At 39.9% G+C, this 14,811-nt stretch overlaps 1 protein-coding gene across 1 annotated transcript in view; it reads left to right on the forward strand.

The window, feature by feature from the left end:
- The window catches only part of BACH2 (BTB domain and CNC homolog 2), a 148,398-nt gene that overhangs the window by 62,355 nt on the left and 71,232 nt on the right, over window positions 1-14,811 (forward strand). The window contains 1 exon segment of the mRNA XM_013063724.2: window positions 6,270-6,524. Within this exon segment, the coding sequence (XP_012919178.2) occupies window positions 6,282-6,524 (243 nt within the window). The 5' untranslated portion in view covers window positions 6,270-6,281.

Here is a 14,811-nt window from a genome sequence, read left to right on the forward strand (position 1 = left end):
AACCATGTATGCATCTAATAATAGGATTTCAAACTGCATGAAGCAAAAATGATAGATAAATCTACAATTATAGTTAGAGGTTTCAGTGACTCTCCTTAATACCTTGACAGAACCCATGGATAGAATATTAGTAAAGATACAGAGAATTTGAACACTGATTATACAATTTAACTTAATTGTTATTTACAGAACACTCCAGCTAACAACAGAACACACATTCCTTTCAAATGCATATGAGATATTTACCAAAATAGTCTCTATCTGGGATATAAGACAAGTGTCCAAAAACTAAAAGGATTGAAGTCATTCGAAGTTTGTTCTCTGATCACAATGGAATTAGATCAGAAAACAATAATAGAAAGGTCTCTGAACCCCTTCAAACATTTGGAAACTAAGTAACATTTTTTTTTTTTAAAGATTTTTTATTTATTTATTTGACACAGAGAGAACACAAGTAGGCAGAGAGGCAGGCAGAGAGAGAGAGGAGGAAGCAGGCTCCCTGCTGAGCAGAGAGCCCGATGCGGGACTCGATCCCAGGACCCTGAGATCATGACCCGAGCCGAAGGCAGCGGCTTAACCACTGAGCCACCCAGGCGCCCGGAAACTAAGTAACATTTTCAAATAACTTATACATTAAGAAAGAAAGGGAAATTAGAAAGCATTTTAATACTAATGAAAATCAAAACAGCATTTCAAAATTTGTGAGATGTTGCTAAAGCAGTACTTAGACTGAAGTGTACAGTATTAAAACTTTTCTTAGGAAAGATGAACGCTCTTAGATCATGAACTCAACTTCCACCTTTGGAAACTAGAGAAAGAAAAGCAAATTAATGGTTAATTAATCTTCAATGAAGGAGGTGAGAATATGCAATGGAAAAAGTCTCTCTAACAAATGGTGTTGAGAAATCTGAAACAGCTAGTGCAAACGAATGAAACTGGACCATTTTCTTACACCATACACAAAAATAAACTCAAAATGGATTATAGACCTAAATGTGAGACCCAACACTGTAAAAAATCCTGGAAGAGGGCACAGGCAGTAATTTCTCTGATATCAGCCATAGCAACATTTTTCTAGATGTCTTCTGAGACAAGGGAAACAAAAGCAAAAATTTAAACTATTGAGACTACATTAAAATTAAAAGCTTCTGCACAGCAAAAGAAACAGTCAACAAAACTAAAAGACAACCTGATGAATGGGAGGAGATACATACTTACAAATGACTTATCTGATAAAGGATTAGTAGTATCCAAAATCTATAAAGAACTTACAAAACTCAACACCCAAAAAACAAAAATTCTGATTTAAAAAGGGGCCAAAAGACATGAACAGACATTTCTCCAAAGACATCGAGATGGATAACAAACATGAATAGATGTTCAACATCAGCAATCATTGGGGAAATGCAAAACAAAACTACAATGAGAATGGCTAAAATCAAAACCACAAGAAACAGCAAATGTTGGCAAAGAGGTGGAGAAAAAGAAATCCTCTTACACTGTTGGCAGGAAAGCAAACTGGAGTAGCCACTGTGGAAAACATTATAGATTTTCCTCAAAAATTTAAAAATAGAAATACCATATGATCCAGTAATTTCACTACTGGATATTTACCCAAAGAATACAAAAACACTGGTTCAAAAGGATATATGCACCCCTGTGTTTATTGTAGCACTATTTACAATAGTCAATTATGAATGCAGCCTAAATGTCTATCAATAGATAATGGATGAAGATGTGGTGTGTATATATACATATAATGAAATATTACTCACCCATAATAAAGAATGAAATCTTGCCATTTGGAATAACATAGATGGATCTAGAGAGTCTAATGCTAAGTGACATAAGTCAGAGAAAGAAATGCCATATGATATCATTAATACATGGAATTTAAGAAACAAAACAAATGAACAAAGAAAAAAATGAGACAAACCAAAAAAGAATACCTAACTATAGAGAACAACTTGATGGTTATCAGAGGGGAGATAGGGAGATGGGGCAGGGGGAATGGGTGAAATAGCAGAAGGGGGTTAAGAATACACATATCGTGGTGAGCACTGAGTATACAATATATAGAATTAGTGAATAACTACATTTTACACCTGAAACTAATTAACACTATGTTAACTATATAGGAGTTAAAATAAAATTTTAAAAATAATAAAAGGTAATAAAAATAAAAAAGAAGAGCAAATTAAAGCCTAAAGTAAGCAGAAGAAAGGGTACAACAATGAAAGCAGAGATCAGTGTAATAAAAATAGAATAATAAGAAAATCAGTTTAACAAAAGTCTAGTTCTTTGAGAATATTTATAAAAATGATAAAAATCTCGACCCAACCTGATCAGAAAGGAAAGAAAAATTACCCAAGTTCCCAATATCAGAAATGTGAATTCCAACATAGATTCTACTGATATTAAAAGGAAAAGAAGGAAATATTATGTACAACCTTATGCCAATGAATTTGACAATTTTTTAAAAATTTGAATTGGTAGTTAAAACTCCAGGCCAAGGAGATTTCACAGGTAAATTCTATCAAATATTTAAGGAAGAAATGATATCAATTCTATGAAAGCTCTTCTGGAAAACTGAAGAGTAAGAAATATTTCCCAACTCATTTTGCGAGACCATCATTACCCTGATTAAATACTTATATATGAAAAGAAGACTACAGATTAAAATCCCATATGAGCATAGACAGCAAAATTTCTTAGCAAAATGTTAAAAAAATGAATCCAACAATGTGTAACAAAACAAATACATTATGGTCAAGAGGAGTTTATTTTTAGAGGTGCAAAGTTGATTTAATGTCAAAAATCAATCCTATTATTCATATCAACACACTAAAAAATTGTGTGATTATCAGTACATGTAGAAAACACATTTAACAAAATCCAGCATCCATTCCTGATTAAAAAAAAAAAAAATTCCCAGTAAACTAGGAATAGAAAGAAATTTCTTCAACTCAATAGGGGCATCTATGAAGCACTGATACCTATCATCATAAATAACAGTGAAAGGATGAAGTGTTCCCATAACAACAGGAACAAGGCAAGGATCTTTTTTCTTACAATTTCTATTCAACATTGCACTAGTGGTTCTAGCCAATGCAGTAAGCAAGAAAAAGACACCAAAATCTTTCAGATTGGAAGGGAAGTAAAATATCTTCATTTGGACAGCATGTATATTTTAGAAAATCTGTTAATACCAAAAAGAAAAAAAAAAAAAAAAGACTGTGAGAACTAATAAACAAATTAGGAAAATCTGCAGGACACAAGATCAATACACAAAAACAATTTATATTATTATATACTAGTAATGAAGAATTAGAAATTTAAATTAAAAAGCAAAATCATTTATAATTACTCTAAAATAGTAATATCTGTATAAATCTAAAAAAGATATAGCCTTGGTTTAGGCAAAGTTTTTTTTAGATATGCCACCAAAAGCATCATCCATAAAAGAAAGAATTGCTTGATTGGTCTTCATCAGTTGAAGACTTTCCACTCTTTGAAAAACACTCTTAAGAGAATGAAAAGGTAGCTGCATAGTATTCCATTGTATATATATACCACATCTTCTTTATCCATTCATCTGTTGAATTCATCTGTTGATGAATCCATTCATTTTTTTAAATATTTTATTTATTCATTGGACAGACAGAGATCACAAGTAGGCAGAGAAGCAGGCAGAGAGAGGAGGAAACAGGCTCCCCGCTGAGCAGAGAGCCCGATGCGGGGCTCCATCCCAGGACCCTGAGATCATGACCTGAGCTGAAAGCAGAGGCTTTAACCCACTGAGCCACCCAGGTGCCCCTCCATTCATCTTTTGATGGCCATCAAAAGAAATGAAATCTTGACATTGGCAACAATGGGGATGGAACTAGAGGGTATTATGTTGAGTGAAATAAGTCACTCAGAGAAAGACAATTATGATCTCTCTCATATGAGGAATTTGAGAGGCAGAGTGGGGGTTTGTGGGGGGTAAGGAAGGAAAAAACGAAACAAGGTGGGATCGGGAAGGAGACAAACCATAAGAGACTCTTAATCTCACAAAACAAACTGAGGGTTGCTGGGGGTGGGGTGTTAAGGAGAGGGTGGTTGGGTTACGATCATTGGGGGAAGGTATGTGCTATGGTGGGTGCTGTGAAATGTGTAAGCCTGATGATTCACAGACCTGTACCCCTGGGGCAATAATACATTATATGCTAATAAAAATAATTTTTTTAAAAAAGAATGAAAAGATAAGCTACAGACTTGGAGAAAATACTGGCAAATCACATATCTGATAAAGGACTTTTATTCAGAGTATTTAAAGAATGCTCAAAACTCAGTAATAAGGAAACAGACCAGGAGGAAATGGACAAAGAATCTGAATACACATCTCTCCAAAGAAGGTAAATAGATGGCAAATAAGCACACGAAAGATGTTCAGCGTCTTCAGTCATTAGAAAAAAAGCAAATTAATAAAACCACAAAGAGATACTGTGGTATTAGAATGGCCAGAATTAGAGAGACTGAGCTTAACAACTGGTGGCAAGGATGTGAAAGCTAGAACTCTCATACCTTGCTGCTGAAATGTGAAATGCTACAACCATTGTAGAAAACAGGGACAGTCTCTCAAGAAGCTAGACTTACACATACCAAATGATCCATCCATTCTACCCCTAGGAATTTACACAAGATAAATGAAAGCATATGTTCATGCAGAGATTTATACACTAAGTCATAGCAGCTTTATTTGTAATAGCCCAAAACTGGAAATACCCAAAGACCCTCCAGTAGATGAATGGTTTAAAACTTGTGCTGTATCCATACAATGGAACTCTACTCAGCAATAAAGGAACAACCATTTGATGCTTGCAACTTGGATGAATTGCAAAATAACCACACTGAGTAAAAGAAGCCAGACATAGGGGCGCCCAGGTGGCTCAGTGGGTTAAAGCCTCTGCTGTCACCTCAGGTCTTGATCTCAGGGTCCTGGGATGGAGTCCCGCATTGGGCTCTCTGCTCAGCAGGGAGCCTGCTTCTCCCTCTCTCTCTGCCTGCCTCTTTGCCTACTTGTGATTTCTGTCAAAAATAAATAAAATCTTAAAAAAAAAAAAAAGCCAGACATAAAAGAACATAATCTGTAGGAGTCCATTTACATAAAATATAGAATATACAAACTAATATAGTGTGTCAAAAAGCAGACCTGTGGTTTTGGGGGGAAGGGGAGGGTACAGAGAGAGGCCTAGAGAGATTCTTCTGGTGATGTAGATTTCCCTGTCTTGATTGTGATGATGGTTTCGTAGTTGCATACATATGCTCAAATGTATCAAACCACCCACTATAACTATACACAATTTATTGTGGGTTAAAGTTATTAAAATAAATAAGAATGAAGCCAAAAGGAAAGCAAAACTTGATTGGAATTTGTAGTAGTAGACATTTCTGAAAAACTATGGTATGTAAATTAATTACAGATACGACTTCCTCAAGTACATCAGTGGATACTTCTTGCAGCAAAGAACCCTTTTGTAAAAGTAGTCTTCACTGTGGAATACATCTTTTCTATGACTCTGAATGTGATATATTGTGTTTCCTTAAAGAGGATGTATATCAAGTCTGCTGGGATAATGGCAGCACAAGTCCACTTCTTTTCAAGAGCTTTTCCTGAGCAACACCAGCATTCCACTGGTTACGCTTTGTCTTGAAGCGGCGGAGGGCAATTGTGATAGGTCACTCTACTGACCCTTTAGTACATATGTGGTTTACTTCACTTGGTCAATGATGTATTGTGATTAGATATTTATTCTGCTTGGCATCTTAGCCAAACATCAACCTAGGAGCTTACAGGTACTTTGTCAAGAGAGCATAGCAAACACTTCTAAATGATTCATTTCTCCTTAACACAAAGTTCAGTCGATACTTGAATTGGAACCATGTGTATGTGGACATTCCCTTTTCAGTCGCCTAGCAAAATCCAAACTACCAAGTTTTAGAGTGCATATGTGTTTTTAAATGTTCTGGAGTGTTTTATTAAAAGGCCTGGCTTTGTTCCAGGGGGTGAAAGGGCACAATGAGTGGGAAAGATAAAAATCAGCCACTGAACGTGACTTTCCAGATGTGTTTTCTGAGCTCATTGTGCTGAACGTGAATGCGCTAATGGACAGCTTTCCTTTTTGCCTGGCTCCTGTCTGTGGGACACAGGAACTATGACATTCTTCTCACCTTCTACATCTGACTCAGGTAGCCCTGGTGACCCTTCCTTTCTTTCTTTGTTTCAGGGTGTGAACGGCATGTCTGTGGATGAGAAGCCTGACTCCCCCATGTATGTGTATGAGTCCACAGTCCACTGCACCAACATCCTCCTGGGCCTCAATGACCAGCGGAAAAAGGATATTCTCTGTGACGTGACTCTGATCGTGGAAAGGAAGGAGTTCCGGGCCCACCGGGCTGTGCTGGCCGCGTGCAGTGAATACTTCTGGCAGGCGCTGGTTGGACAGACGAAAAATGACTTGGTGGTCAGCTTGCCTGAGGAGGTACAGTCATTTGGTCTGTTTGTGTGGTTGCTCGTGTAGACAGCTGGCTAAGTAGGAGGTAGAAGGTGGACCCTGCGCCCCATTCCTGCTCAGGGGCTGATGTCCAGATCCCCACCACTGTTAGGTTTGTGGCGTAACCAGTTTCTATTTGATGCACTTAAACTCTCGGACGCGTGAATCTGAACAGAGCATCTTTCTATCAGGGAATCTCACCTCACCTGGCTCCCAGCCACTCGTAGTTTCTAGTTCACTTACTCTTCAGGTTTTGAGTAGGACAGCCCAAGTTTGTCACAGTCCTAGATGTGGGATCTGAGTCACTGGGACCATGGCTATGATTTTTCTCTTTCAGATGGGTGAAGGAGCCCTTGATTTCCCTTGAGAGTAAAAGAATGAGAGTATTCACAGTACCTTCCTGGCTTGGGGGAAAAGTAAAAGCAATCAGTAATTTTCACAGTTAATACAGTAGGATTCTAGGAAGTGCAAACTTGCTGTCCTCACTTGCTGTTGAAAAGACCCTACTCATGTTTCTTTTTTTTTTCTTTTTTTTTTAATAAAGATTTTTATTTATTTATTTGACAGGCAGATCACAAGTAGGCAGAGAGAGAGGAGGAAGCAGGCTCCCTGCCGAGCAGAGCAGAGAGCCCGATGCGGGCCTCGATCCCAGGACCCTGAGATCATGACCTGAGCCGAAGGCAGAGGCTTTAACCCACTGAGCCACCCAGGCGCCCCCTACTCATGTTTCTTAATTACTTTAGTGAGTACAGTGATATCTGCTACTGTAGGGATGCTGGTAGCAGGACCCGTTCTGTTGAGAGCTGACATTATTCGGGTGGATGGCCTAAGCTGCAAGAACTTAAAAGATGGGGTTCATAATGATAAAACATGAAATTGGTCACCCTTTGAACTGTGTATACAATTCCTCTATCGCCATCCTCTTTGCTCCCTTTCTTTTACATGAGACCAAGGGTAACGCTGAGCAGCCTTACACTTTGGGTTAAGGTCCAGGAGTTTTCGCGGTGCAGCTCTACAGTGTGTAACGCTAGGACTGCCCCCCAACAGCTGGGCAGGCTGTGTACTCCATAGTTCCCAGAGGTACAACTCAAATCCATCGTCTAGGCAGCAGGAGCCCCAGAAGTTGTGCGGTGACCCACAGCAACTGAGAAGCTTGTCACAACAATTCTGGAAGATACCAGAGACCCCATGACTCTGATGGGAGGTGCTAATGAGTACAGCTAGCATTAAATCCCCGGGGGTCACAACCCAAATGCCTCTGGAAGCTTAGCAAATGATATTTTAGCAAATATATTTTAAAATATATTTAAAATGAAAATCATATCTCAAGTAATTTAGTCTCTCTTCAGAGACCATTGGCCGCATCTTGAGACTTGTTGGACCACGTGCCCTAAGCCCTGGCCTGCCCTCAGTTAGCTCTGGGATCCTAATCAAGACACTTAGCCCACCTCTGAGTCCCAGTTTCTATCCATAAAAACCCTTTAAACTCTGAATTCCTCTAACTACTTATCATAATACAATACCAAGGCAGTAAAACTTAAAGGAAATCAGAATATAAATGCATATGGCATAACTAGAAGTTTCTTTAGATCAAATCCCTGATAAAAACTTATTTCCTCAGCACTGGGGACTCTTCATTTTCTTTTTTAAAGATTTATTTATTTATTTGAGAGGGAGAGAGAGAGAGAGAGTACAGAGGGAATCTCAAGCAGACGCCCCACTGAGCATAGAGCCCTACTCAGGAGCTTGACCTCAGACCCTGAGATCATGACCTGAGCCAAAATCAAGAGACAGACACTCACCCAACTGAGCCACCCAGACACGCCAGCATAGGGACTCTTTAAAGCAGGAGGCATTTTGTATAGACATCACACAAAAATCTGCTGTTTGGCCTTTTTGATTGCTTGTGTTCTAGCTAAGTGGGAATATACAATCTGTTGATTTTCTTTCTCCCTAGTCATTTAAATGATCTATATTTCCAAACTGTTAAAACCTGATGCTCAGGTACCTGAAGCCTTCAGGTATAACCAGATTTTTTTCCTTCCTATGAAACATGAATTCATATTGTCAGTAACCCAGCTTCAGTATCTTGCTGATGGGATATGCAAGCCAGCCACAGTGGCATTTTCCTTTATGGGACTGTAATTGTTTCTGAGGCCTCCTTCCAAGAGCCCACTCTTTCTGCCTAGAGCACCTCCTGTGGCCTCAAGTGCTAAGCATTGTTTTCCTCTCCTTGTCTGCACACTAAAATGTCCTTGCAGGCTCTACAGTCACTGTCCCACTTAGCTTAGTGAATGACTTTAGAATTTGAATCAGGTCGTGAACACGCAAACATCGCAAACATTACCATGGAAAGTAGCTGTTTGGAACTAATCAGTATTTGCCTTATAGGATGTAAGAAAAAAACATTTGCACCTGGTTGGCTCAGTCGGTTAGGCATCTGCCTTCAGCTCAGGTCATGATCCCAGGGTCCTGGGATCGAGCCCCACATCAGACTCTTGCTTCTCCCTCTGCCTGCCGCTCTACCTACTTGTGTGCTCTCTCACTCACTCTCTCTCTCTCTCTCTGTCAAATAAATAAGTAATATCCTTAAAAAAAAAAAAAAGCATTTGATTAGTGCCTTTGAAATTTTTAAACCTCAACATTATCCTGTCACCAAATTCAAATCAACTTCTGGTTTGTCCCAGCCTTGTTCACACTTGGCCCACCTCTACACTTCCTCGCCAGTCTCTGTGCTTCTCAGGGGGCCTTCGTGGCTGAGTCTGAAAGCTCTTTCTTGGACTATGAAAGTTCCAGATACATACTGCTGCCCCTCCCGCTCCTCTACTTGGTCAGTTTAGACCAAATCCATTTCTGGTATCTGGTTGTCCAGTTGTGCAGTTCTACCCCAAAATCCTGACTCCATATGGTCAAGGCTCTTCCTGGCAATTTAGAGCCACTCACAGTACGCACTGAAGCCTCTAAACTAAAGGGAGTGAAACAAAAATAGAGATGTCCTTCTAAGGAAGTCAAGGAATAATTGAAATGTCTTGCTCTTCTTTTTTTTCTTTTTTCTTCTGTTTTGTTTTTTGGGTTTTTTTCCCCTTAAGTGGATTGACAGTCCCTATAGTTTATATGACTTTAGTGTTGGCTCCCTATTGAAAAACACACCCAAGAATGTGTATCAGCAAAAAGTAAGGCATAAGGCATTGCACTTAGTACTTTCGTTAAATAATAAAACAGATCATTTAGTTTATAATTAGTAAGTGTATTTTGTGCTAAGAGATGAAGAGAAAGTGGTCGATGTGCCAAGCACTGCAAGGCCGTTACTACACTGCTCATTAGTATTAAAGTTGGCTCAACACCTTCTTAGCTGTAGTCATGGAGACTCTTTGGGGCTGGATGCCAGCCGTGCTGGAAGCGGCATCACAACCCTGAAGTTGTGTTGAGTACAGAGGGCAGGAATGGGGTGTGCTTCCTTGGAGGACATGGAGCCCACAGTGGATTTGCCTGGCAGCCCCATCCTCATGGGGCTGCTCAGCTTCCTCCCAGAATGTGGAGAAAAGGGAACCCACCCTTGTGCACTGTTGGTGGGAAAGTAAATTGGTACAGACTCTGTGGAAATAGGCTGGAGATTCCTCAAAAAATCAAAAACAGAGCTCCCAAGTGATCCAGCAATTCCACTTTGGGTATATATCTGTAAGAAATATAATCACTCTCTGAAAGAGATATCTGCACTCCTGTGTTCTCTGTAGCATTAGTCACAATAGCCCAGATGTGAAAACAACTCGTCTGTTGACAGATGACTGGATAAAGAAAAGGTGCTGTGTGTGTGTGAATAGTATTCAGGAAAGGAAAGAAATCCTGCTGTTTGTGGCAACACGAGTAAACCTGGAGGACATTGTGCTAAGTGCAAGCCAGACATAGAAAGACAAATAATGCGGGATCTTGCTATATGTGGCATCTAAAAAAAGTCAAATGATAGTAACAGAGAGTAAATGGTGGTTATTAGAAGCTTCAGGGAGGGGGAAGGGCAAAGTGGAAATATTGATCAAAGGGTACAAACTTTCAGTTATAAGATGAATAAGTTCCGGAAACTTGAAGTACAGCATGGTGACTGTAGTTAATAATAATGTATTATATAATTGAAATTCACTCAAAGAATAGATCTCAAGTGTTCTCACCACACACACACACACACACACAAGGATAACCATGGGAGGTGATAGACATGTTAATTAGTTTGTGGTAATCAAAACATCGCATTTCTTAAAGATTCATAATTTTTATTTAGGAAAAATAAATAAATATTTTTAAAACAAGAGGAGGAAAACATGTTCATGTCAAAGCTCTACCAACTTTCTTTGGGCTTACTGCTGATGGTCTTTCACCCTCTTAGAGAAGGGGGAGTTTTCATGCAGACGGTAGCTCTTGGGAAGGGGAAATAGACCCCTCAAGTGGACCACTTGCTTTCTTGGGTATACATATATTTCAAACTTTGGCTGGCTCACTTTCTATCTCTGTCTTTTGCTTTCTCTCTCTTTCACTTCTCTCTCTCTCTCTCTCTCTCTCAACATTTTAAGGCAGTTTGCAATTTTTCAGGGCTAAACAGAAAGGAAAACTGACCCAGAAGGATTCTGAAGCAAAGGCATTTGTTGTGAAGTCCTAACCACAGGGGGCAATAAAGAAGGTTCTGGAGTAGTCCTGCCAGGTGCAGAGACCAATGAGGAAATTGTAGAATCTTCTCGACTGAAAGTTTTCAGAGGAGATGAAAGCTGTTAAGGTCTCTGGGATGGCTTAGGTCCAGTCTTTTAAAGAAGCAGTAAGACGGTCATCATTATCTTTGGATAGTCTTTTCAGTGTGTAAAACTACAGAAAGTACTTAACACTGCAACACGGTTTGCCAGCAGCACTCTTAGCCTGAGTGTAACTCTGGGGGAGGTGAAAATTGGTGGCAAACAGTAATTGAGATATTTGGGGAGTGGCATGATCCAGATAAGAAGAACAAAACACTCACCCACCCCAGATCACAGAGCCAGCCCTTTGGCCTCCCCCCATTCACCACCTAAACAAAACACTGAAGAAGAGTAATAGGCAAAATTGTAGATTTGAGGAGCATCAACCATGAGCTGCTGGGAAAACCATAGTTTGAACCTTGAATCACTAACCACAAGGTTAGAACCTTGGCACTAACCACATGTAAGGTCTTGACCAAATCAGTCAGCCTCTTTGGGCTCCTGTTCCCTCACTCATTTTTTCATTCATTCAACAAATATGTATCAAGGCCCAACTCTTTACCAGGAGGCACTATTCTAGCTATTGGGTGAACCTAGGGAACAAAACTAAATTTATATTCCAGTGGGGGAGAGGGAAGAGAGACAAAAAATAAATGTAATATGTACTTGGTTAGATACCATTGAGAATAAAACAGAAGGGTGTAAGGAATGTCAGGGCACTGCAGTTTTAAATACAGTGGTGAACAATGACATTGTGTGGTGACAGATGGTAGCTACACTTGTGGTGAACATAGACTGTTGTATAAATTCATTGTATCACTATGTTGTACACCTGAAACTAATGTACCATGGAGTACCAACTACACTCAGTAAGTAGATAGATAGATAGGATGGTTAAAAGGGACCTTTTTGAGGGGGTGACTTTGAGTAGAGACTTGAAGGAGGTGAGGGAACCAGCCATGCTGATATTTGGGTGGTCTAGGCAGAAGGAATAGCAAGGGAAAGGCTCTGAGGCAGGAATGGACTTGGCATGACTGACGCACAGTAACAGAATGAGCAAGTGGTAGAATGGCAGGAGATGTGTTGGGTAACAGAACCAGGCTATGAACTTGAGATACATTACCTTTTCTTGGAATGAGCTGGGAGGCCACTTGGAGAGTTTCACAGAGGATCATTTTGACTACTATATGAAAATAGATGAAAGAGCGACGCTTGGTGGCTCAGCAGATTAAGCGTCTGCCTTTGGCTCAGATCATGATCTTGGGGTCCTGGGATTGAGTCCTACATCAAGCTCCCTGCTCTGAAGGGGAACCTGCTTCTCCTTTTCCCTCTGCCTGCCACTCCCCCTGCTTGTACACACTCTCACATGCTCAGATCTCTCTCTTTGTCAAGTAAATAAAATCTTTAAAAAAGAAAGAAAGAAAATAGACTGAAAGAGAGGACAAAGGCAAAAGCAAGGAAAACACCTAAGATGTTAAGGCAACAGCCCAGGCATGACAAATGGCCCAGATCAGAGTGATAACAGTAGAGTGATAATCAGTATCAGATTCTGGTGACATTTTTAAGGTAGAACTTATGGGATTTCCTTGTAGGATGAACTTAGGATGGAAGGAGAGAAAGAGAGGACTTAAAGAGAACTCCAAAGTTGGAAGAACACCAAGGTCTGAGCTGTTGGAAGAGTGGGGTTGCCATTAACTGGGATTGACAAAGATGGGGAAGAGTAGGTTTCAAGTGTTAAGCATGAGTTTTGTTTCATACAAATTACATTGGAGATGTGTGTCAACATCAAAGTAGAGATGTCTGGCATACAGTAGGATATGCATGGCTGGAATTCATGGGACAAGTTCAGTTTGGAGATAGAAGTTTTAATACCAGATTACTGGGGATATTGAAAGCCATAAGACAAAATACAATCATCAAGAGACTAAGTGTAGATCAGGAAGGGGGGCTGGGGAGGAGGTCCAGGATTGAAACCGGGGCTTTTTAAAATTAAGAAGTCAGAGGAATAAAGAGAAGCCAGTGGGTTAGACCAAGAAGGAACAACCATTGGAATAGAAGGAAAAGCAGAAATATATAATGTGTTGGAAGCTAGGTAAAGAAAGCATTCTAAGGAGGAGAAAGTAATCATCTATGTCAAATGATGCTAATAGTCAGCTAAAATGAAGTCTGAAAATTGACCGTCTATCGCTTTGGAAGCCATCAGTGATTTCATGGAGCACTTTTCAGGGAGCAGTGGGATTAAAAAAAAAAAAGAACTGTTGTTATGTCCTAAAGAGAATGGGAAGAAAGGAATTTAAAAGCTAAGATAGGCTACATTTTTTAGGCTTTTTGAGTTAAAGGGAGCAGAAAAATGGGCCAGTAGCAGGAGGGAAATGGTGTTAAAGGTTTCATTTGGTTCTTCTGTTTTAAGTGGGAAGAAATTCGAGCATGTTTGCACTCTGTGTAAAGATGATCAGTATTCACCCACATCCAACTTTCCTCTCTTCTCTGGACACACAAAAAGACCAAATTTATGATCAGGTATGCCATGTAACTAGATATAGCCAAAGAAACATGAGTAGAAGTCATGGGTCACTTGTGGTTTGAGACCGTTAAAAGTAGGTATTAGTTCTTCATGTTCTTTCCCAACCATTTAACTTGGTGTCAAAGAACTCCAAGAACTCTGCGATGTTGAAACTGTAGCCCAGATCCCAAGTCACTGTTAGAGAAGAGTCATCTGACTCAAATCAGACTCTGACATGAATAAGAAATAAACCTTTATGTTAAGCCATTACGAACTGGTGGTTGCTTCCTCAGCACAGCCTAGCCCATCCTGACTAAGACTTGGGCTGCTGAGAATGTTGCAAAAGAGACAAAAAACTTGATAATACAGAAGACAGAAGACCAATTGCTAACCAAATGCTCTTAGGTACTTGAAAGATGTTGGGATCTACTGACCAAGTGGGCAGACTCAACTTAGCAAGGCACATCCTTCTCTGAAAATGATCTCTGAGGTCTGACCCTGTGCTGTAGGTTCATAGCCCTTGAACTTTATAGGTTCCTGCCAGAAGGAGAGAATAAATCCTACTGGTCAGAGAGAGAGGAGGAATGTTTGGATTGAGAGGTAGGATGGGGCCACAGAGATGGGAGGCAAACCAGTCAGGAAAAGAAAGAACCACAGGATTTCACAAAAGGAGCAAGCTCACTTCTCCAGCTCATCTTGGTGAATTCCCCCTGACTTTTCAGAAACGGTCCTCAAGAGATGACAGTTGAAGAGCTATAGAACCACAGGGCTGTTTGATAACCTAGAACACAAGCAAGTCACAGAAGATTCCAGTTATCGCTCTCTCACCATTTCCAAAGGTTTTAGAGTTTTGAAAAACATAATTGCATTTAGTGACCTCCATTTCCACACGAGTTTGTAGGGAAGAGCAACACTGATGACCAGCTTGACTTGCAGGGCTGCTGTTCAAATTATTGAAATGCAATCTGTTAGACTTCCTCGAAGGATGGCGCTACATAAACAGGAGACGTTATTATGCCCATAAAAGGAAAGCACTGTCTTCTCTGATGAAATGGCT

This window comes from Mustela putorius, unplaced genomic scaffold (genome assembly GCF_011764305.1).
Source record: "Mustela putorius furo isolate JIRA1106 unplaced genomic scaffold, ASM1176430v1.1 tig00000166_pilon_pilon_pilon, whole genome shotgun sequence".
NCBI lineage: Eukaryota > Metazoa > Chordata > Mammalia > Carnivora > Mustelidae > Mustela > Mustela putorius.